General features: G+C 39.8%; 1 protein-coding gene across 2 annotated transcripts in view; it reads right to left on the bottom strand.

Annotated features, from left to right (window-relative positions):
- Nucleotides 1-25,850, bottom strand: part of cadm3 (cell adhesion molecule 3) — a 220,341-nt gene that overhangs the window by 20,152 nt on the left and 174,339 nt on the right. For both annotated transcript variants that reach the window (XM_002937752.5, XM_002937753.5), the window contains exons 6-7: nucleotides 21,406-21,496; nucleotides 11,313-11,485 (exon numbers count right to left, since the gene is read on the bottom strand). In XM_002937752.5, the coding sequence (XP_002937798.1) occupies nucleotides 11,313-11,485; nucleotides 21,406-21,496 (264 nt within the window). The remainder of the gene's footprint in view (nucleotides 1-11,312; nucleotides 11,486-21,405; nucleotides 21,497-25,850) is intronic.

Here is a 25,850-nt window from a genome sequence, read left to right as displayed (position 1 = left end):
TTAGGAACCTATATCGTCACAAACTGAATCTGCCTAAGATTTATTTCAACTTAAACCTCAAGCATCTTTCCCTCTTGAGAAACTCATGGTCTAGTAATGGAGGTAATGTAAGGTGCAAGGTTTGTCCCTGTTCTACCAACTCATAGCAACCAAGCAGCATTCACCAAACTGCTGTTTGAAAGAAAGCACATGATTGGTTAGTTGCTATGGGTTCCTAGCCCCAGATTAAACATTCCTTAATAGTTTCTTAACCTTTTCTAACAGGGGGAAATTGCTCTCCTTTGATAGACACTTGGTTCCTGATTCTGTATGTTGGTCAGTGGTTTTGTTTGTGTCTGTTCTCTCTGTACATTGTGGCCTGGGGACCTAGGATGATATCAGATTAACCTTCAATTGCCTCGCTGACAATACATCCTTCTTTGTAGTTCCTGGGAAGGTTTTTTTTGTTTTGATATGATATAGAAGGAAACATCTCGGTCCATTTATTTTGTATGTTCCCGACTTAAAAGGAATCAAAGAACAAAACAATATGAAATCAAAGTCTGTGGGTGAAGGGGTAACAGCAGGGGTCATACTTCTATTTTCAATTTATTTTCCTTTGAACAGACAGATGCATGATGGAACAGCTTTAAGGAGTGACCAAAAGCTATGGTCCATATAATAAGCTAGAGTCTCTTGTAGAGCATAACATTGCCATTGTGCCTATGCCATTGATTCTACGGTTCCGGGTTTTAAGGAGGAGTGGCACTTAAAAGTTTAATATACAGGTATGGGACCCATTATCCAGAATGCTCGGGACCTGGGGTTTTCTGGATAAGGGGTCTTTCCGTAAATTCAGATCTCCTACCTTAAGTCTACTAAAAAAATAATTTAAACAGTAATTAAACCCAATAGGCTTGTTTTGCCTCCAATAAGGATTAATTATATCTTAGTTGGGATCAAGTACAGGTACTGTTTTATTATTACAGAGAAAAGGGAATCATTTAACCATGAAATAAACCCAATAGGGCTGTTCTGCCCCCAATAAGGGGTAATTATATCTTAGTTGGGATCAAGTACAGGTACTGTTTTATTATTACAGAGAAAAGGGAATCATTTAACCATGAAATAAACCCAATAGGGCTGTTCTGCCCCCAATAAGGGGTAATTATATCTTAGTTGGGATCAAGTACAGGTACTGTTTTATTATTACAGAGAAAAGGGAATCATTTAACCATTAAATAAACCCAATAGGACTGTTCTGCCCCCAATAAGGGGTAATTATATCTTAGTTGGGATCAAGTACAGGTACTGTTTTATTATTACAGAGAAAAGGGAATCATTTAACCATGAAATAAACCCAATAGGGCTGTTCTGCCCCCAATAAGGGGTAATTATATCTTAGTTGGGATCAAGTACAGGTACTGTTTTATTATTACAGAGAAAAGGGAATCATTTAACCATTAAATAAACCCAATAGGACTGTTCTGCCCCCAATAAGGGGTAATTATATCTTAGTTGGGATCAAGTACAGGTACTGTTTTATTATTAGAGAGAAAAGGGAATCATTTAACCATTAAATAAACCCAATAGGGCTGTTCTGCCCCCAATAAGGGGTAATTATATCTTAGTTGGGATCAAGTACAGGTACTGTTTTATTATTAGAGAGAAAAGGGAATCATTTAACCATTAAATAAACCCAATAGGGCTGTTCTGCCCCCAATAAGGGGTAATTATATCTTAGTTGGGATCAAGTACAGGTACTGTTTTATTATTACAGAGAAAAGGGAATCATTTAACCATTAATTAAACCCAATAGGGCTGTTCTGCCCCCAATAAGGGGTAATTATATCTTAGTTGGGATCAAGTACAGGTACTGTTTTATTATTACAGAGAAAAGGGAATCATTTAACCATGAAATAAACCCAATAGGACTGTTCTGCCCCCAATAAGGGGTAATTATACCCCTGGGCCCACTGATACCTTAAAGCAGCCCCGCAGCTGATTAATTTGAGCGACTGGCGACCATACGGTCTATAAGGCTGAGAGTTTCTCAACTCTTCTGTGTTGGTGTTACAAAAATCTGATCAATGGTTGTTCTAATTAACACAAGCATTGGTTAAAATGCCATTAAACCGCGTGTAATAGCCGGACTCCGTAACCCGTAGACGTAAACATCATCTGAGGTTCACACTGCGCATTAGATCTTTGAATTCGCAAACATTCATCTGGACCACGCTGTTTCCTGACACGTAAAAGTACCCTTTCTGTTTTATTGTGACACGCTAATGCAATTTCTCGAATCCCTTTCAGCGACTGTACTGCGCCGTATGACAATCAAATTATCTCCTCATTAAAAATGCATTTTTTTTTCAGATCTAGCAGCAGAGCTCCAAATTAATTGTTCAGAACACAATATCCAGCAAAAGATCTGATAAAGGCGAACACAACTTTGGATAAATCCCCGTGAAATCCTCGCATTTCTAAATGTCAACAAAAGACCTCTAATTGTACATTTGCTTAGTTTAATAATAAAACGGTATTTGCGACAATGTCAGTTTTATTTAAAAAGGCTCATTTTATTCATATAAACCCAAGGATAATGATCCATTCTTCTTATGGGCGCGCTCTGATACCGGGTTGGTAAAGAGCAATAGTGGAAAGAACACTCAGCAAATATCACTTAATAAATGGATGTTTTAATTATCCTCACCCTATTCATGTAAATGTTGAGGAGTAATATTAATTAATTGCAATTAGGCATATGGCACCCATGACATTTTGTACAGGTATAGGACCTGTTATCCAGAATGCTCAGGACCAAAGATATTCCGGATATATTCCGTAATTTGGATCTTCATACCTTAAGTCTACTAAAAAATCAATAAAAGATTAATTAAACCCAATAGGATTGTTCTGCCCCCAATAAGGGGTAATTATATCTTAGTTGGGATCAAGTACAGGTACTGTTTTATTATTACAGAGAAAAGGGAATCATTTAACCATGAAATAAACCCAATAGGGCTGTTCTGCCCCCAATAAGGGGTAATTATATCTTAGTTGGGATCAAGTACAGGTACTGTTTTATTATTACAGAGAAAAGGGAATCATTTAACCATTAAATAAACCCAATAGGGCTGTTCTGCCCCCAATAAGGGGTAATTATATCTTAGTTGGGATCAAGTACAGGTACTGTTTTATTATTACAGAGAAAAGGGAATCATTTAACCATGAAATAAACCCAATAGGGCTGTTCTGCCCCCAATAAGGGGTAATTATATCTTAGTTGGGATCAAGTACAGGTACTGTTTTATTATTACAGAGAAAAAGGAATCATTTAACCATTAAATAAACCCAATAGGGCTGTTCTGCCCCCAATAAGGGGTAATTATATCTTAGTTGGGATCAAGTACAGGTACTGTTTTATTATTACAGAAATAAGGGAATCAATTTTCAAAATCTGAATTATTTCATTAAAATGGGGTCTATAGGAGGCGTTCTGTAATTCGGAGCTTTCTGGATATCGGGTTTCCGGATAAGGTATCCCATACCTGTACCAGCACATTGCAGCTTGGCCCAGTAGCTCCCACTCACATTAATAGGAAAAAATGGAATAGTGACTCCAATCAACAAGAATAAAATGGATTGGTGTCCATACCATGCATTCATCATTGTCTAAACTGTGAAAGCGTTGATATTTCCTTAGCACTCAGTTAAAGGCAGATACAGGGTCTGGCTGTGATATGCATCTAGTGCCGGCAGTTGGCACGGCTTAATTGCTGCTTTTGCTTGCCGATGCTCCCAGCAGGCAGTGCTGTATTCATGGAGGTCTCTGAGCTTTGTATTGAAGCACAGAAAACTGCAGCAGTTCAAGAACGTGCAGGGCAAGGTGCAAAGTGGGAAAAACATGGAGGTTTGCACCCTGCCCTGCATTTGGTGAATGACCTCTTAGGATTTAAACAAAGGTCTGCAATTGACTTGCCTATTCCTTCTGAACCATCCCATTATCAGATCCCTACCTAGCCACCTCTCAGATCTCTAATGGTCCCAAAGATTATACCTACATAGAAAAGTATAATATCAGTTGGCTTTTATGGCTTTTCCTTATAGACTTTTATTTCCCAATCTCAGCCTGTCCTGACCTAGTTATTATATCTCATGATAAAATGATACATTCATTGTAACGTTAGACAAACACATTCTAACAAACATCTCAGCTCCACACAGGATTAAACTACACACTTGTTCCTCCACACATACAAGGTACCCTCAGAAATGCTTCTCAAGAATTCAGTTCAATTTCTGGAAACAACATCCTATTATTATATTGACTTGTGTTTCTGTCCAAGTAATTAAATATGTACATTCTCTGAAGATTGGGGGAGGGGACTTTAATATGGCTGCAAAGTGCAAAAAAAACAGGCTGCCATGCCATGCTGAGCACCCTGCTCAGGCCTCTGTTCTCCTGATCCAACCCTATGAATACAGAGCTGCCTGCATTTAGCATTGCTGTATTCATGAGAAGTACTGTAACGAGTAATATAATAGTCCCAAAATGCAGGGTCGGACTGGGGGGTGAAGGGCCCACCGGGGCTCCCGCCGGCCCTCCCCCCCCCCAGCATGGGCCCCCACCCAGCATGGGCCCCCACCCAACGTCCTCTCCCAAGTGCGTAAATTTAACGCGTCAGGGGAGGAGCGGTTGGGCAGGGGGAGCGCCGGCAAGGGACGGATCTGGCCCGCCGGGATTTTTCCCAGTGTCCCGGTGGCCCAGTCCGACCCTGCCAAAATTTACAGCACTTAAGAGGTCTTAGGCAAGCAAAAATACGTTTTTTATTTAATTTACAAACTTACATTATGTGGATAGACCCGCAACCCGACCAGCAACCTGCAGACCTGCATCTATACCCGCATCTGAAAATCCTACCCACAACCTGCTGGGTACCAGACCCGCTGCAGGACTCTACCCCAGTGCACCCTGCTGGTTTTTGTTAGGGGATTATCAGAGTGAGAGAGAGGAGCTTTGGCTGCTAATAAGTAGATATGTGGTAAGAAGAAGAGACAATGGCAGTAAAGAACAAGGCAGAAACTAGAAACATCTCCAACAAAGCCCTTTAAACAAATTAACATCAACGTCTTAATATTTTGCATTTTTCTCTTTCTGTTTCTGTTGGTTAAAGGAAAAATAATTAAGACGCGTTGAAAAGGTAAATACGATTTCATTGGAGGTTTTCTTATGGAAAAAACAATCCCGAGCAGACAATGAAATAATCACCTAACAATATTCGTTATGTCTAACAAACAGCTCAGACGGCTTATTCTCGTCCAATCTGTACGTAACCCCTAACGATAAGGCTGTTTGTAAGCTTATGAATATGCCGGGTGATCGTTCATTCAGAATCCTTATATTTTGATGCTTTGTTTGGCTAATGATGGCAGTATAATTAGTTTAAGAGAGGATAATGAGAAAAAACGATAATTACCAAGCAACATTAGAATTAAACGGATCAGGAGAAATTGCATTGAGCACAGGGTACAAATGAAATACACTATACAGCAGGGACACTTGGTTGGCAGGTTATTATTATGGTCTGGTATGGCTACCTGCCCCACTGAGATTGCCACTTGATTGTTCTATAGGTCGGCTGTATTTTGCCAGTAACATATAGAGCCCTTTGAGTTAAATCACCAAGTGCTTCGGTTTTGCAAGACAGACTTTGTTCCGGAGAGCCGGAATGGAAGAGATCAGATGGAATCAGTGAGAGGAAGGAGAGACAAGAGCCGGAGGGAGACATAAATAAAGGAGGAAGGAAGGAAGGCGAGTTGATAAAGCACAGCCTGGGAATAGAGCATCTAAGAAAGAAGAAGGTCCGACCTTGTACCTGTGATAAGAATTTGCAGTAGAAAGCAGCCGGGGACTAAGTGATTGTCTGGAATCTGTTGCTACACAATTCTTATCCTGTTCCATTCTATTATTATTTTAATTTCCTCAACAACCCCGCCAAGGAGAGAGAAAGACACAAAGCTCTAGCATTTTGCTTTCAGGTAACTGTAGAGAGATTGTACAATATCTGTAATCACGGGGTATGCATTGCCGAAAAAAAATGGCTGCTACCCACCACTGAAACCCATGGTCTGTTATTACCAGCCTACCTTCCACGGGGAAAAGGAGAAACAAATTGCACATAAGTAGACGGCAAACGAAGGGGAATTAGTGAACGGAACTGCTTTGCATCACAATGGAGACCCACTAAGATGTAAAGTTTGTTGGCTATATTGTGTGTTTTCTACAAAGTCACAAAGTTGCATGTGTCAAGCCAATTTTGGAGGCATCTCACAGCCAATAAAAATGCAGTTTGAGAAAATCATTGGGACTGACTTGCGCGGGCATTAAAAAAGGAGCAATGAACGCCTAGCAACCAATAAAAATGTTTGCTTTCTTATTTTTTTTTATCTTGTAGGCGACCGATTGGTTGCTACTGTACCAGCACTGGTTCAGTTTAGTACCTATGTTAAGGTGGACAAACATTCACCAATATTATTGTACAAAAAAATGTATTGGTGCATGTATGGTGGGAGACGAGGCGACCAATATTGGCAAAAGCCTTGAATAATGGCTATCTCGTCGTAATGTTAATGCTGAATTGTCAGATAGGGGTAAAGAATTCCTTTGTTTTTACCTGCAAATCTGATGATTCAGCTCTTAACATTGGTAGAATGAAATAACACTCTTTCCTATGACCAATGGTTGTGGAAAAGATCGTAATTGTAGTGTGTATGGCCACCTTTAGTTAGTCAGCTCTGTTGTGTATAAAAAACAAGAATGTGCCAATGGATTATACTTCTCTTAATATAGAAAGATTGTGTCTGAAACATGTGGTTTTTGGCTGATTTATTAAGAAATTCCCCCCCACCCATCTGTTCCGCTTCATGCTGCCTTCTTTCCCAAGCTATGCAGGGGAGCCTGTGGCACTCAACACACTGCATTGAAGGATAGGAACCAATCAGAAGCTAGGTGGACCTACATAGTTAGTTTCATAGTTACATAGGGTTGAGAAAAAGACCATCAAGTGCAACCCTTCCAACCCGGCACACACAAATCTATACTGACCTATCAATACATATTGAAGGTTATATACCTTCTACTTTTACTATGCTTCTGGAAGGGACTGTTAGGACATACTCACACTTACACAGATAGGGACCAGAGAGAATCTATAGGGAGCTCCAAGAAAGCGGCCATTTTTAGCCCAGAGCACCATATATTATTCATTATTGCCTGCATGATTAGGGGGCTTTAATTATGCTATATGTCTCCTTTAAGTGCAGTCTAAACCTTGAAATAAATCCAAAGGATCTCTTGACCACAAACAAGTTCAAGGAATGGAAGCCAACTGTTTAGAAAATAGAGGGTTTGTATCGACTTTCTTGATGTTACAGTTCTTTCTACATTTTAGAAACTTTCTGAACAACTGGTTCGAATAATAATGATAAGGTAGCTGTGGGCCTTCCTTTGCTGGACTGAGATGGCAGGGGCCCACTCTTAAAACTTGATTTCCTCCTCTTTTCCCTCAAAACCCTTTATTATCCTAGTCTCTTTTCTCTATATACTATACTCTATTCTTCCAAATATCAAGCTTCCTACAATACAGAAATAGGGAATGACCATGAAATCGGCTAAATAGTTAGAAGCAAGAGGACCCACCTGGGCCCACTGGGAGTTTTGCTGGTATCCTGGTGGGCCAGTCCTATACTGGGGTCTTCTCATTGGGTCTTCTCACTTCCACATCTGCTGATGCCCTATCACATTGATCCCAAACCAATTACTCAGGAGCAACATGTTGCTCACAACCCCTTTTGATGTTGCTTCCAGGGACCTCAAAGTAGGTGCCCATTATTACATTTCTGGCTTGGAGGCAAGTTTTGGAAGCACAAAACACAGTTTTACTCCAAGCAGAGCCTCCTGCAGGCCTACAGTCCCCATGGGGCTACCAAATAGCCAATCAAAGCCCTTATTTGGTATCCTTAAGGAACTTTTTTTCCATGCTTGTGTGCCTTCACAACACTTTTTACATCAGTAATATTAAATTCTGACATATAACAAGATTTGGGCATGTGTGGTCTATCAATCTATCTATGTACTGTATCTATCTATCAATCATCTATCATCTATCATCTATCTATCTATATATCTATCTATCTATCATCTATCTATATATCTATTATCTATCTATCTATCTATCTATCTATCATCTATTATCTATCTATCTATCTATCATCTATCTATCTATCTATCTATCTATCTATCTATCTATCTATTTATCTATCTATCATCTATCTATCTATCTATCTATTTATCTATCTATCTATCTATCTATCTATCTATCTATCTATCTATCTATCTATCTATCTATCTACAGAGCATCACTTTAATCAATGTGTTTATATGTTTAACATGCTAAGTTTAGCAGTACAATACCAGCAAATGATTTCAAGGTGACCACCAGTACCTGCCCAGTTCTACAGAAAAGATATTAGCAGCGGCAATCAGTGCAGCAACTCCCACTCACGAGTATAAAAATCTCTATGTGAGGAAAAATGTAAGCTGCACACAATAACCAGGGTTCTCAGTCTCTGCTGTCTATGTAAAGGGAACAATCGGAACAAAAACATTGCTTTTATAAAGGGTATATTATTGTTTCAAGGACCATATAATTTCATGCAACCTGCCATGATTATGGAATGTAAAAAACTGACCGGCTTCAAAAATTGTGATGAAGGTGCCCCTTTATATAGAGCATATAAATAAAATGAGTTCTTTCTTATTGATAATCTGTTTTACAAGCACAAATACTAATAAAGGACATTCCATGCTTTGATACTGCATAAGGGGGATTACGACAGACGCATGAGTGGAACACTGCATTTATTCTTTTCTCGGCATGCTGGGAAGGTTTATGTGGCATGTACCAATTACAAGTATACCGCACGTGCCATCTGGGAATGGGGAAAGTCTTTGGCCTCTCTGGTTACACTGGGAACAATTGGAACTAAGTAGCTACTTCCTACATCAGAACAGGTATGGGACCCATTATCCAGAATGTTCGGGACCCTGGGTTTTCTGGATAAGGGGTCTTTCCTTAATTCAGATCTCCTACCTTAAGTCTACTAAAAAAAATATTTAAACAGTAATTAAACCCAGTAGGATTGTTTTTGCTCCAATAAGGATGAATTATATCTTAGTTGGGATCAAGTACAGGTACTGTTTTATTATTACAGAGAAAAGGGAATCATTTAACCATTAAATAAACCCAATAGGGCTGTTCTGCCCCCAATAAGGGGTAATTATATCTTAGTTGGGATCAAGTACAGGTACTGTTTTATTATTACAGAGAAAAGGGAATCATTTAACCATGAAATAAACCCAATAGGACTGTTCTGCCCCAATAAGGGGTAATTATATCTTAGTTGGGATCAAGTACAGGTACTGTTTTATTATTACAGAGAAAAGGGAATCATTTAACCATGAAATAAACCCAATAGGGCTGTTCTGCCCCAATAAGGGGTAATTATAGCTTAGTTGGGATCAAGTACAGGTACTGTTTTATTATTACAGAGAAAAGGGAATCATTTAACCATGAAATAAACCCAATAGGGCTGTTCTGCCCCAATAAGGGGTAATTATAGCTTAGTTGGGATCAAGTACAGGTACTGTTTTATTATTACAGAGAAAAGGGAATCATTTAACCATTAAATAAACCCAATAGGGCTGTTCTGCCCCCAATAAGGGGTAATTATATCTTAGTTGGGATCAAGTACAGGTACTGTTTTATTATTACAGAGAAAAGGGAATCATTTAACCATGAAATAAACCCAATAGGGCTGTTCTGCCCCAATAAGGGGTAATTATAGCTTAGTTGGGATCAAGTACAGGTACTGTTTTATTATTACAGAGAAAAGGGAATCATTTAACCATGAAATAAACCCAATAGGGCTGTTCTGCCCCCAATAAGGGGTAATTATATCTTAGTTGGGATCAAGTACAGGTACTGTTTTATTATTACAGAGAAAAGGGAATCATTTAACCATGAAATAAACCCAATAGGGCTGTTCTGCCCCCAATAAGGATTAATTATATCTTAGTTGGGATCAAGTACAGGTACTGTTTTATTATTACAGAGAAAAGGGAATCATTTAACCATGAAATAAACCCAATAGGGCTGTTCTGCCCCCAATAAGGGGTAATTATATCTTAGTTGGGATCAAGTACAGGTACTGTTTTATTATTACAGAGAAAAGGGAATCATTTAACCATGAAATAAATCCAATAGGATTGTTCTGCCCCCAATAAGGGGTAATTATATCTTAGTTGGGATCAAGTACAGGTACTGTTTTATTATTACAGAGAAAAAGGAAACCATTTTTAAAATTGTGAATTATTTGATTACAATGGAGTCTATGGGAGATGGCCTTTCTGTAATTCAGAACTTTCTGGATAATGGGTTTCCGGATAAGGGGTCCGATACCTGTACCTGCTAGGCTCCCTTTGGGCAAAAGTGGCTAAACCCAACTGGAAGTAAGTGTTTGCCTTATACTGAAGGCTTGGACATGATTATGAACACGCTTTTTATTACAAAATTCAGTTTCTCAAAGGAGAAAGGTACATTTTACAGTACTTACCCCCTTTAATAGATCCTTGTAATCAATAGCCGTGACACACTCGGTCTATTTACCAATAACAACTAACCACATGCAAAGTACTTTACTTAACAAGTCAATGGTTCATGCTGATTGGTTGCTATGGTGAGTAGAACTGGTGTGGGCTTTTAACATATTACCTCATTAAGCATGTCTTTATGGTTAATGGGATTATATAATTAGCCTTTAACCATGTATTTATGACAGCATACTGTCAGAGTGGAAAACCCAAGCACAGGGCTGAACTAGAAGCCAAGATGGCATCTTACATAAAGTGATTCTTCAGCTCAGAGCTGTCCAAGGAGGACAAATGTGGGCCATCAAGAGATCTGTATGGCCCCAAGATTGATCAAGAGCTCCACTGAGCTCTTTGGGTGACAGTATATTTTAAAGATAATATGGCCCCTGAACATGTGATATAATAAGTTATTGGCCTGCTATACAGAAACAGATAGATAGTGCTACTTTAGTATTTAGCGACAAAGGAATTTTCTTTTATATCCTATTCTATATCAATTACAAAAAAAAATGTTGTCTTTAGTTCTTCTTCAAGAAGAGCAATGAGTAGACCTGCTTTCCCCAGGTACTGCAATGGTCATCTGAAATGCAGGCATTAAACACAGGGTAGGTTGTCTTACCATTGACGTCAAGCTTGTAGTGGGTGATAAAAGTTCCTAATGCGTTGGAGGCTGTACAGGTGTAGGTGCCACTGTCGCTTTTGTTTAGGGTGAGGAAAACCAAGCTGTTTCCTTCAATGTTGGCTAATACAGGGAGCTCTCCATTTTCCCTCTCCCAGACATAATTCTCAGGCCTGGAGGAGGAACAGCAAAGAAATTGTCAATTGCAGTTATATTACTAGATCATGATCTCTTTATTTATTATGTGAGCTTTGAGAGTCGATGTGAAAACTTCTGGAGGGCTTAAGAACGGCCTGAAGTTCAGAGAATACTCAATGACCACAGACAGTATCACAGAATGGTATCGCATTTCTTATACATTAATTATGATAAAGTTTGTTTTGACATTGTGTTATGGAAAAGTCTGATCCCAAGGGTCATTTGAGGTAAAAAGGTAGGTTTATTAGATACGTATGTGGGTTCTGAGGGTGTGGTTGAACAATAGAAGAAAGACAGCACTGGGTTTGAGTATGGGTGTTACCAATTTGAACAAAGAACTGTTCTTATGCCACAACAGGTGGCACAGCCCTCAAGGCCGAACCAAGGCTAGCTTGGGAACAGCATCCATCCAAGCCAGGGGGGCGGGGCCTGCAGCTGAGCTCTAAACAGTACAAGACCTGCTTTGAAGAATAAGTAAACCTTTTTTTTTTTTTATCAGTAAAATTACTCTAAAAAGCCTCCAGAATTGCCTACCTTTGTCCCAGCATTCTCTCTGACCTGGTTCCTCAGTCAGAAGGTGATTGTTTTTCTTTGCTTCCTTGTGCAGAGTGAAGCCACACCCCCACTTCCTGTTCAGTTCTCTCTTCAATTCGACTACCTGTAGTCGACCTGAGAGCCTTCTGGGCATGCCTGGAGGCAGCAGGAGCCAGTCTGTGTATTAGCAGGGTTTTTTTTTGATGAGAGACCTGAACAGGAAGTGGGGGCGGGGCTTCACTCTGCACAAGGAAGCAAAGAAAAACGAACACCTTCTGACTGAGGAACCAGGTCAGAGAGAATGGTGGGACAAAGGTAGGTAATTCTGGAGGCTTTTTAGAGTAATTTTACTGATAGGAAAAAAAAGGTTTACTTATTCTTTAAAGCTTTAACTCCATTGGAGCCAGAATGAAGGGTAAAATGACTTGCTTCATAACATCCTTCATGGACCACTGAAGGGGGGGGATTGATATTCTTTATCAATTGTAACATGATCATTTAGAAGAATAATGTGAATAATAAATAGTTAAGAGAATAAAAGAACCAAAAGAGAAACGGTAGAGGACATTTTATCTATAAAGAGATGTGGATGAAGAAACGATGACCAGTTAGGAACACAGAAGATGTTAGAGACATGAAAGAATAATAGGAAAAGAAAAGTCAGACAAGACAGAAAGTAAGAAAAACACATATAAATATAATAATAATGTTAACAACAGACACAAACAAGAGAACAGTTTCATAAGTAACTAAAGAAGCAATCGGGTGAGGAGCTACAACAGCCAAGGGAATGGTTTGAAGAACAGTCAGACAGAAGCTCGAGGGGGAGGAGTCAAGGATAGAGGGAGTAGAACCACTGAGAGAGAAGAGCATAGAGAAGACATAGGGGCCCATTCATTAAACCACAATTTTTTTTTCTAACTTATAGAGCTTTTTGTAATGTCCACGATAATTTCGTTAAAATTCCATGACTTTTTTGTGGTTTTCGTTAACCTCCACAAAAAAAAATCATATTTTTTGCAAAGACTGTAGAGTGCCATTGAGTCCTATGGGAGGCTTCCAAAATCGTACATTGAAGTTTCTAAACCAGAAATGTTTACGCATCGTTTACGAACATTCGGATCCGACAATTTTCTTTTGGAACGCAACCACAATATTTTCGTACAAACGATAAAAGAATTTTCGTGACATTTTCGAACATCAGAAATTATCGTGGTTACTCCGAATTTTTTCCAATCATGATTTTGACCACCAAAAAATCGGGGTTCAATGAATGGGCCCCATAGTGTAAAAACTATCCAAGTTTGATATACAGGTATAGGACCCATTATCCAGAATGCTCAGGACCAAGGGTATTCCGGATAAGGGGTCTTTCCGTAATTTGGATCTCAATACCTTAAGGGGCTGATTTACTAACCCACGAATCCGACCCGAATTGGAAAAGTTCCGACTTGAAAACGAACATTTTGCGACTTTTTCGTATGTTTTGCGATTTTTTCGGATTCTGTACGAATTTTTCGTTACCAATACGATTTTTGCGTAAAAACGCGAGTTTTTCGTATCCATTTTGCGTAGCGTTAAAACTTACGCGAAAAATGCGCAACTTTTTGCGTAAGTTTTAACGCTACAAAAAATGCGCAACTTTTTACGCAACTTTCGTAATGGATAGGAAAACTCGCGTTTTTACGCAAAAATCGTATTGGTAACGAAAAATTCGTAAAGAATCCGAAAAAATCGCAAAACATACGAAAAAATCGCAAAATACCGATCATTACGAAAAAAACGCAATCGGACTCCATTCGACCCGTTCGTGGGTATGTAAATCAGCCCCTAAGTCTACTAAAAAATCAATAAAACATTGATTAAACCCAATAGGACTGTTCTGCCCCAATAAGGATTATTTATATCTTAGTTGGAATCAATTACAAGGTTCTGTTTTATTTCTACATAGAAAAAGGAAATCAGTTTTAAAATTCTGAATTATTTGATTAAAATGGAGTCTATGGGAGACGGGCATGCCGTAATTCGGAGCTTTCTGGATAATGGGTTTCCGGATAAGGGGTCCGATACCTGTACTAATAAGGCAGAAGTTAAAGTCAAAATCAGTAAGTTGCAAATCTACGAGACCTGTCAGGGAAACTGCTCGAGAACAGATGAACTATAAACATACAGTAACAGCTGTCAGAAAGACAGTGGGGGTCATTTCTAAAATTTGCGCAGAGAAAAGTTGCTTTTGTGCATGTTTTCCCCTAAATGCTTACATTTTGCACTGCCGTGCTCATCTTTATTTTTCTGAAAATCACAGTGAAATTCGAATTGCGCACAAAAGTCTCCAAATGAGACTGCAGTTGTGATTATCGTGCGTGTTTATTGTGTGCAACAGTGTTGCGGTATAGTTCAGATGTAGAGTCCATTATGAAGAATTTGCAAATATGCCATATTTAAAAAGATTTTGCAGTGCGAATAAAAAATTTGCAATTATGTTTGCACATTTAATGCACCAGCTTTCTCCAACTATATAAATATAAACACGGACAGGGCAAATATGTTCACTGTGCGAATAAGTATAAATGGCCCCCAGTAAGGTGAGAAAATGCAAGAACATAAATTGAAGTAGTTAGACCAAAGGGACGGGGCAGCATACTTTACAGTATATTTTTGGGAAAGATTAAGGGGCAAATATATGATGCTGTGTATAAAAAAAGGCGTAAAAATTCACGTAAAATCTACATAATTTTTATTCGTTTTTTCTTCTCCTGGAACTTACGTAAAATAGTAGTGTAAAATATGGCATTTGAACTCCAGAGTTCTTCATTTATTTTACACAGAGCAGGTATGGGACCTGTTATCCAGAATGCTCAGGACCTGGGGTTTTCCGGATAAGGGATCTTTCTGTAATTTGGATCTCCATGCCTTATATAGGCAGCTGAATACTATAGGCAGCTGAGTACTATAGCCAGCAGTTAGCGCTATATCTATCTATCTACTGTATAGCCAAATACTCTTGCGGGGAGATTTATTAAGACCCGAACAGGTCCGAACGCGCCGAGCGGATTCGCGCCCGATTTATTCGAGCGGCCGTGGCGTTTTCACGCGGGCGCACGAAAAGTCGTGCGAAAAGTCGTGCCGCTGTTTGCAATGGTTTGGTACGAAAATTACGTGACTTTCGGATTGCCAATACGATTTTTTCGTGACTAATACGATTTTTTCGTAAGCATTTTCGGGATATTTGCGATCTTCAGAAATTTTCGTTTCCAATCCAAATTTTTCCCATTCGGGATTCGAACTCGGGTTTTGATAAATCTGCCCCATAGTGTAGGTTACGTACTGCACAGCTATATCCTATAGGCAGCTGAGTACTACAGCCAGCAGTTAGCTCTTCTATAGTCAGGGGCAGTTACTGTATAGCCAAATACTCTTGGTGTAGGTTACGTACTGCACAGCTATGTCCTATAGGCAGCTGAGTACTATAGCCAGCAGTTAGCGCTATATCTGTCTATAGTCAGGGGTAGTTACTGTATAGCCAAATACTCTTGGTGTAGGTTACGTACTGCACAGCTATGTCCTATAGGCAGCTGAGTACTATAGCCAGCAGTTAGCGCTATATCTGTCTATAGTCAGGGGTAGTTACTGTATAGCCAAATACTCTTGGTGTAGGTTACGTACTGCACAGCTATGTCCTATAGGCAGCTGAGTACTACAGCCAGCAGTTAGCTCTTCTATAGTCAGGGGTAGCTACTGTATAGCCAAATACTCTTGGTGTAGGTTACGTAATGCACAGCTATGTCCTATAGGCAGCTGAGTACTACAGCCAGCAGTTAGCTCTTCTATAGTCAGGGGTAGTTACTGTATAGCCAAATACTCTTGGTGTAGGTTACGTACTGCACAGCTATGTCCTATAGGCAGCTGAGTACTACAGCCAGCAGTTAGCTCTTCTATAGTCAGGGGTAGTTACTGTATAGCCAAATACTCTTGGTGTAGGTTACGTACTGCACAGCTATGTCCTATAGGCAGCTGAGTACTATAGCCAGCAGTTAGCGCTATATCTGTCTATAGTCAGGGGTAGTTACTGTATAGCCAAATACTCTTGGTGTAGGTTACGTACTGCACAGCTATGTCCTATAGGCAGCTGAGTACTACAGCCAGCAGTTAGCTCTTCTATAGTCAGGGGTAGCTACTGTATAGCCAAATACTCTTGGTGTAGGTTACGTAATGCACAGCTATGTCCTATAGGCAGCTGAGTACTACAGCCAGCAGTTAGCTCTTCTATAGTCAGGGGTAGTTACTGTATAGCCAAATACTCTTGGTGTAGGTTACGTACTGCACAGCTATGTCCTATAGGCAGCTGAGTACTACAGCCAGCAGTTAGCTCTTCTATAGTCAGGGGTAGTTACTGTATAGCCAAATACTCTTGGTGTAGGTTACGTAATGCACAGATATGTCCTATAGGCAGCTGAGTACTATAGCTAGCAGTTAGCGCTATATCTGTCTATAGTCAGGGGTAGCTACTGTATAGCCAAATACTCTTGGTGCAGGTTACGTACTGCACAGCTATGTCCTATAGGCAGCTGAGTACTACAGACAGCACTTAGCTCTTCTATAGGCAATATCTATAGTCAGGGGTAGTTACTGTATAGCCAAATACTCTTGGTGTAGGTTACGTACTGCACAGCTATGCCCTATAGGCAGCTGAGTACTATAGCCATCAGTTAACACTTCTATAGCCAATATCTATAGTCAGGGGCAGTTACTGTATAGCCAAATACTCTTGGTGGAGGTTACGTTCTGCACAGCTATGTCCTATAGGCAGCTGAGTACTACAGCCAGCAGTTAGCGCTATATCTATCTATAGTCAGGGGTAGCTACTGTATAGCCAAGAACTAAGTGTAGGGAAAAGCTGCTTAATAGAAAAAGCAGTACAGAATAAATGCAGTTTTCACCTTCCGGAGCAGCCTAACATTTCCTACAGTAAACAAATTGTCTTGACACTTATTGAGTTAGAATCCTAATCCAATGTTTTGTGAAAAGACAAGTGAAGTATGATTACGGAGACAGGTGGGTGGCTTGAGAAAGGGAGAGGTGGGAAGGCAGTTAGGCAGTGTGTGGGAGAGGTAAGACAGAGAGTATGAGGAGTAAGGGACTGTATAAAGGGAGGCAGACACACAGCAGGACACTGAATAGCAATGACAAGAGCCGTGAGAAGAGAGACAGAGGGAAAATAATGAACGAGAAAGATGAACATGTGCCATTTTGTCTAAATCTCATATACAGAAGGTGATAATAGCAGGCACAGAGGGGATTGCACCACAAAAGCAGTTCTTAGTTGGAATTTAATTGTATCAACTGCAATAAATATACAACATACGCAGCAAAGAACCTGAGCAAACGGTAGCTGCTAGTTTATCTACAGATGGAGCCCACGCTATTGGAATATAACTTGTGCCTAACTGTGCTTTTTCTCCTGGAGATGGCAGAGAACCAAGGTCACGGTCACAAGCAATCTGTGTATTGGTAGGCAGACCCATACCCTAATATCCAGCAAACAGGCCTCCACTATGGCCATAAAATATAAGGGCTCAATTACACATCTGTGGGTGCTGCAGTGGTGCAAAATTGCAACTCTATTGAGCTTATTTATCAGTTTGCAAGTTTGGAAATGTTTCTAGATCGATTAAACTCACATATCAAATGCTCAAATGTGGTAAACTTGTGCAATAAAAAAAAAAAAACTCAAATACCTCCAATTTTCTAGTTCACAGACTCATATAAAACTCAAAAACTCTGTAGTTCTCTTTGGCCCCCTCTTTTCTCTTCTCCCTCCCCTCTCTCTTCTCCTCGAACCCTCCCGAACTTGGCCTTCTGATGGTCTTTGGTTCCTGCTTCTCCCCTTCTTCACCGGTCTACTCCTCTTCTCCTTTTTTACTACCCTATATCACTTATTGTTTATAACTAAGGACATCTGATTGTAAGCATCTGCTCTAATTTATAAGATAACAATGCTGTAACTATACTGTGAGCAATTCAATAAAGATATGTTGAAATACAAAAAAAAAAAAACTCAAATATTTCAAATGAAAAATATGGCTTGACTTTGTCTAGGGCAATTCCCATTTACTTATATTAAAACTTTTCATACAAATTTTTGGGGTTTTTTTGCACTTAATGAATATCAGGCATTTCAGTTTTCAACCAAAATTTGATTTTTTTTTAGATAAAAAAAACTTGTATTGTGAAAAAAATCAAACTCATGTATTGACAAATCTCCCCCTAAGTGTGCTCTGGACTTTGTGACAGTTGCAGTTTAGTTGGTGCAGAGAATAGTGCAAGGGCCAGTGACCACCAGTGTGGCTCTCCTTCTCCATGCTCTGGGTCTAGCAAATGACCAATGAGCTGTAATGAATGCTAAAGGCTTTCTTTTTTTTACTTACCAGACAGAGGGCTTGCTGGTTGTAGGAACTACTGCTCAGGGTTGGACTTGGCCATTGGGACATGGGGAAAAAACCAGTGGGCCTTGACCATAAAGTGGGCACTACAGCCCCTGTCAACCCAGCCTACTCCTCCCACTTGTAACAGTGTGTGTCGGTGCTCAGACCCCAATCTCAAAATGGGGTGCACTACATGGTGCCGGGGGGAGTGGGAGCTTATGACTGAGGTGGGGGGGCTCCCAGTCGGCAGCCCCAGTAGGCCCCTAAAACCCCAGCCCGATACTGCCAGTACCAAAGCTCTGTGCCATAACAGAAAATCATAAGAACCTTATTTGGGGTTTAACGGTACCTTTAAGGAGCGTTAATAAGGTCTGCAGGGCTCATTTATCTATTTAAAGGCAATGTGCAAAAAAAAAAAAAGGGTGCAATGCACTCTGCTCACTTTCTTCCTTCTTTGAGGAATTGCCCCAGGTCTCCTGGATACCCCCATGAATACTATGCTACTTGTGCTTGGCAACACTGTGTTCATGAGCTGCAGGAGATAGAATGCACATTGGTATCCCTCCCCCTCATACCACCTAGCTTGCAGACTATTTCGATGCACTAACTATGGAGCGGAGGTTGATTTAGGGGCATTTTAAATGCCCCCAGTGTTTCATAAAGACTACTTTCTCCTCCTCCCACACTTGCTCTGCAGAACCATAGAGATAAGGAATTGAGTACGGCAAAAAGTTTGGTAGTTCTGATTGGTGGTAATTATTTGTTAGCTACTGTTAGAAACAGTTCCAAAATAGTTAGGGAAGCTAATTCTACCTGGGTACCTACAAGAACAGATAGGCATTTTTCCCAATATCACTCAATATCACCCACTATCCACCATCTTCGGACCCAAAAGGCGTCCAGCCCCAAATACACCCACAGGTTCTTGGGAATAGGTGCTGTGAATAGGGATTGTGGGATACTTTGTGATCTTGTTCTGTCTCTCTCCTCTGGCACTTGGTTAGAAATAGCTTTGTTTGTATTCCAGAAATACCACAAACTGCTCCCATAAGCATATTAATAGGCTCTCAAAGTCTCGTAAGTAAAAATATATCACTAAACATATATGGAACTGTGAAAAGTTTAGTAAACAGTACAACTGACCAAGTATATAATTAGACTTAACAAAAACAAAACATTTCATAATAAATATTTTCTTTTAAGAATCCCGTATTTTTTGTCAAGTCTCCAAACTGTCTTAAGCTGTTGCATTAAATCTCTCCATTAAGTAAAGCCTACTAATCCTACAGATTAATCTTTCCAAGAGATTTTCTCTCCAGCTGCTTTGAAACATGTAAGATTGTTTGTCCCTTATACAGTTGACAAGTATCTTGCCTCCCAAGGTTTTTTTGTTTATTGCAGCACAAATGACGGTATTCAGACAGCCTATTCTACCATATTTGAAAGTTTTTTCCATTCTGCTTCTTGCACAGGTATTGACTAGATGCTTTATATTTGCACAAAGCTGCCAGATGTTTAGAAAACCGGCCACCCCCCTTTCCTCTACTTTCTATAAATTGATTGGATGTGTTTCATTGGTAATGTACAATCTAGTTTATTTGGTGTACTACTACTTTCTATGTAATGTTTCCATGACTTGTTTAGAGGGGGAAGAAGGGAAGTAAAGCAAAGGAAATAAAAGGAAAGAAGAAAAGGCCAGAAAGATAGAAAGGAAGGCAAATAAGAGAAGGAGAAAATGGATGAAATGGAGAAAAAAAGATAAGGTAAAGAATGAAAGATAATAAAAGAAAGAACGATAGAAAGGAAGGCAAATAAGAGAAGGAATGGAGGAGAAAATGGAAGAAAAGGAGAAAAAAAGATGAGATAAAGAAAGAAAGAGAATAAAAGAAAGAAAGATAGAAAGGAAGACAAATAAGAGAAGGAATGGAGGAGAAAATAGAAGAAATGGAGAAAAGATAAGGTAAAGAAAGAAAGAGAATAAAAGAAAGTAAAATAAGAGAAAGAAAGAAAGAAGAAAGAAAGAGAAAGAAAGAAAGAAAGAAAGAAAGAAAGAAAGAAAGAAAGAAAGAAAGAAAGAAAGAAAGAAAGAAAGAAAGAAAGAAAGAAAGAAAGAAAGAAAGAAAGAAAGAAAGAAAAGAATTAATTATTGGTAAATTAGATTTAGTTTATTTGGTGTAAACCACTTTCTTTGTAATGTTTCCATCACTTTCTAAGAAGGGAAGTAAAGTAAAAAAACAAGAAAAGGCCAGAAAGATAGAAAGGAAGGTAAATAAAAAAAGGAATGGAGGGGAAAATTTAAGAAAAATAAGAGAAAAAAGATAAGGGAAAGAAAGAAAGAAAGAAAGAAAGAAAGAAAGAAAGAAAGAAAGAAAGAAAGAAAGAAAGAAAGAAAGAAAGAGAAAGGGAAGGTGAAGGAGGAAAAAAGAAAAAGAAAGAAAATAGAGAAGGGAAAACAGCAGGGAAAAATAAAGGGAAAGAAAGGAAAAGATGAGATAAAGAGAAGGAAATAAATTCATTCATCTAAGATAGAGAAATAAATGCTATAGGTTGTGTTGTTCCATTGGGCAACATTAAGTAGAACGAGAGCACCACTTTCTGAAATACTAGAATATAAACTGGCGAGACAAAGTAGAACTCATGCCCACTTGACCCTTTAGTTCTTGTAAAAGTCATGAACTTCCCTGTTGAGGAGGAACATGACATTTTGACTCTCTGCTGACATTTCAGATAGTTTGTAAACATCTCTTTGTAAACAATTTGTAAGCAAGGCCCCTAAGGCAAGGATTCTAAACCAATGGGTTGGGGGCTCAACTATGGGTCCCCTTGCTGTCACCATGGTTCCCTTTAATCCCTTGCAATCTCCTCCTACATCAAAACTTTGAATTAAAATAGTCACACAACTAATTCTAAAGTTACGCCATAAATGTTATACATACACAGGATTTCCGTAGGCATCACACTGCAGCCGCAGTTTATCGCCCTCTCTTGGCATGTTGGGCCTGGACTCAATCTTTGCTGTGGGTTTGTCTGAAAACACAAAGAAAAAGGAAAATCATTATAGAGAAACTGGTTGCCGTTACAGGTTCAGGATTTGCATCCTCAGCAGTAATATAACATGCAGGGACCAAATAATTGCATTGCTTATTAGATGTTGCGGACAGTTTTATATAACCCAAAGACTGTTTATGGTTTCTGGCACACCCCTCTGACCTTCAGAGCTTACAGTCTAAGGTTTCATGAGATAACGGATTATGTTGTCCTCTAGGAGACCTGTCTGATATTGTTTCAGATATCTAATTCACGCCATTCAATGCCAGTCATTAATCTCATTCATCTATAGTTGACGTCAAGATGGTAGAAGTTTTAGCATCCCATCGATTGTAATGTAACCCAGTTTATTATTAAGTTGATTTGTCTTATTATATACAGGCCCTGTGATAAACCTTCCACTAAATCCACTTCATGTTCTACTTTCGCTCGCACCTCTCCAGTCCTCTCTGCTAAGTGCCAAATGCTTTATGGAGCACAGAAATAAGCACCGCGAATAATGTACCAGATCCTTAACACTTTGGAACAAAAACATAAATCTAATAATGACACAGTAGCTCGGAATAAGGCAGCAGAGACTCACAGGCAAGGAGGAAGGCTGATTTTATCATGTGCAGAAGCTGGGAGGGGGCAGGCACAGGGGAAACAGAAGGATAATCTGCACTGCTCAAGGGTACATGAGATGCCTGGAGGGGCTGTAGTGTAGGAGGGGACAGCAACATGGCTAAACTCATGGATCACTAAATAAACATGCACCAAGTATAGGTGGATACTACTGGGAATTTTAAAACAGCTTGAGGTTTGCATATGAGTAATATGGGAACCAGTAGGAACAGGCAATAATGGACAAGAAGACACTGGACAAAATACATAGTCTACTTATACTGTTCAAATGTCATGCCTCCTTAAAAAAGGGCTTCCATGACTGCACTGGCATTGAGAAAGAGACAACAGGAAAGTGATAGAAGTTTAATTTTCTGTTTCTGATGTCCACTGACTAGGCATTAAACTCCATGCTCTGGACCAGCTTTGTCAATGACACATAGATCAGGGGCATGGGTGCCATGGGTGCCTAAAACTGTTTTTTTTCACCTTGCATCTTGCCCCTATTTATAAACAGTTCATTCTTCAATCTGGGGTCAAGGACAGGAGGGGTCAAATGCTGGAGTTAAATAAGTGTAAGCCCATGATAAGCCATGTACATACAGTCCCAACTGAAAGAATAATAATGCAAGGATTCCGTATTAGCTTGAAACTGTTCTTCTACCAAGAACACCCTGATCAAGCACCCTATAGCTTAAGTATGTTCTCTTGCTGGAGTTATAAGAAAGTCTATCAGTAAGCCAAGCCGATTCATCAGGGCATATTGTTGCAGAAAGATTGAGACTCGGATGCAAAATAAGAGAGTGAAATTCAAATTGGGAAGGCTCATTCCCTAGACAGGCAGCTTCCAGCCATCATGGATAAGTTACTTCTTAGTCTTATGCCTCCAGCAGCGGGAATATAAGCTTTTCCGAAACAGGGGAAACAGCGGATGCTGTAACTGGTTCAGCTCCTCAGAGGACAGTGTGCTTATGGCAGCAAGTCACCATCATAAACCCCACAATGGGAATTGCTAAGTAGAAATGCACACAACAAAGGTAATATGCTTAACCCCAAAATCACTGAAATTTCTACCATTTCCTGAATCCAAGCACACACCGACCTATTAATACACTCACATACATAAACCATATATGCCAACATCAATACTAACTGTAGATTTTAGTATCACAATAGCCTTGGATACTATGCTTGTTCAATAAATCATCCAGGCCCCTCTTATAGGCATTAACCACAACTTCACTGCCCTCACCATGAAAAACCCCCTACGCTGCTTCAAATAAAAGTTCTGTTCCTCCAATCTAAAGGGGGGGCCTCTGGTGCACTGATTGTTTTTATGGGAAAAAAGAACATCCCCCAACTGCCTATAATCCCCTCTAATGTACTTGTACAGAGTAATCATGTCCCCTCCAAGCGCCTCTTTTCCCAGAGAAAACAACCCCAACCCTGACAGTCTAACCTCATAGTTTAACCCTTCCATCCCCTTTTCCAGTTTAGTTGCAGTCTCTGCACTCTCTCCAGGTACTCAGGTGCTCAGTAACTCCCATTGCACTTGGCAGCCCTAGCGGAAGCTAAAAACTAATTTTATTTCTAGTCCTATGTGCTTTTTGCTCCTGGGCAACTCAGCATTAGTTCTTGGTCTTTTCTAGGGCTACCCCACCTAACCCTGTCTGGGGTCTACACCACTCTTGAACACACAGATTAAGGTGTGGATTTTTCTTACCACTATTTTGCCCCACCTCAATGGCACACTGAAGAATCTCTGGAATGAGTAAAAACAGTGACACTCTCCTACAGTTCATATGGATCTCTTTTATCACCAGAATTTTACACAGGTACTTACCACTTCTAATGATCTAAATTGGATATTTAAGACTCACCCATCATTTCTGACACATGGAGCACTTTATCATACAATAATAGTTTTATGCTTCCCACTTTGTGGAAACAGTTTGGAGCATTTGCTGTTTTGGCACCTTAATGTCCCAATTCCCCAAAGGAAGGTCAACAAAGTAGAACTTGACTGGCTTTCCCAGAACTTAGCTGAACATTTGCAATGCAACTCCTTCCTTAGACAATGCAAGCCTAGTCTAATTACCCAGCATCCCTGCCCAAGCTCATATATAAATGTAACCAAATCGCACCACCAACATCTAGAGGAAATTTCCCAGAAGAGTAAATGGTGAAGGCTGTTTTAGCAGCAAAGAGAGGACCAACTTCATATTAATGTGCTTAGTTTAGGTATCAGAGGTTTAACAGGCAGGTGTCAACATACTTTTGCCCATATAATGCATTTATAAATATGTTTTCCCCCGTTTGTATGGAAATACCTAGTTTCTAGTAGGACTGTGACCTTGATTTCTTCAACTCAGTGACTAGACAAAGAACCTGTCATGCTTTGTATTAAAGAAACAGAGGAGCTTTATAGCAAAGTACCAAGATGACCAATAATCTGAGCAGAATCAATTCTAAGTGTCTTGTCATCACGAGAATCTCTTGTAATAGCTGCGGAGACAATATGTTCATATACAATAAGCCTGAGGGCCTGGAAAGAATCAATTACTAGATTGGGTGACATAAGTACGATAACGTAATGCAAAATACGCACGAGCACAATTGCTCAAAACATATCATTTTATCACTCTTGCACTATTCCGAGACAGAAAAGCGTTGAATGTTAAAAAGAGTTCTAAAAATAGGTGATAATGGGTGGATAGTATCAGCCAGGGTGCTAGCTGTGTAATCCATGAGACAATAACTGTTTTGTGTAGGTGGAAACCATTTAACACAATACAAATGTTCCAGTATTTTAAAGAGCTAGTGTCCCAGAATACAACTGATTTAAGGGTTGCCAAGCCCATATCATTCAAAGTCCCCAAATCCATAATGGAGAAGGACCTTGGAGTCCTTGTAGATAATAAACTTGGCTGTAGCAAGCAATGCCAGGCAGCAGCTGCAAGGGCAAACAAGGTTTTGAGCTGTATTAAAAGGGGTATAGATTCACGGGAGGAGGGGGTTATTCTTCCCCTTTACAGAGCGCTGGTAAGGCCCCATCTAGAATATGCTGTTCAGTTTTGGTCTCCAGTGCTCAAACGGGACATTATTGAGTTAGAGAGGGTCCAGAGAAGGGCAACAAAGCTGGTAAAGGGTATGGAAAGTCTCAGTTATGGGGAAAGACTGGCCAAGTTGGGTCTGTTTACACTGGAGAAGAGGCGCTTAAGGGGGGGCATGATAACTATGTATAAATAAAAAAGGGGATCATATAATAACCTTTCTAATGCTTTATTTACCAGTAGGCCCTTCCAACGGACACGAGGGCACCCACTCCGTTTAGAAGAAGGGAGGTTCCATTTAAATATTCGGAAAGGATTTTTTACAGTGAGAGCTGTGAAGTTGTGGAATTCCCTCCCCGAATCAGTCGTGCTGGCTGATACATTATATAGCTTTAAGAAGGGGCTGGATGGCTTCTTAGCAAGTGAGGGAATACAGGGTTATAGGCGATAGCTCTTAGTACAAGTTGATCCAGGGACTGGTCCGATTGCCATCTTGGAGTCAGGAAGGAATTTTTTCCCCTCTGCGGCAAATTAGAGAGGCTTCAGATGGGGTTTTTGCCTTACTCTGGATCAACTAGCAGTTTGGCAGGTTATATATAGGCATTATGGTTGAACGTGATGGACGTACGTCTTTTTTCAACCTAACTTACTACGTTACTATGTAAGTCTTGCATATT

Source organism: Xenopus tropicalis, chromosome 8 (assembly GCF_000004195.4).
Source record: "Xenopus tropicalis strain Nigerian chromosome 8, UCB_Xtro_10.0, whole genome shotgun sequence".
Taxonomy (NCBI): Eukaryota; Metazoa; Chordata; class Amphibia; order Anura; family Pipidae; genus Xenopus; species Xenopus tropicalis.
Note: the sequence above shows the minus strand (reverse complement) of the source record. Positions and strands in the feature narration are given on the sequence as shown.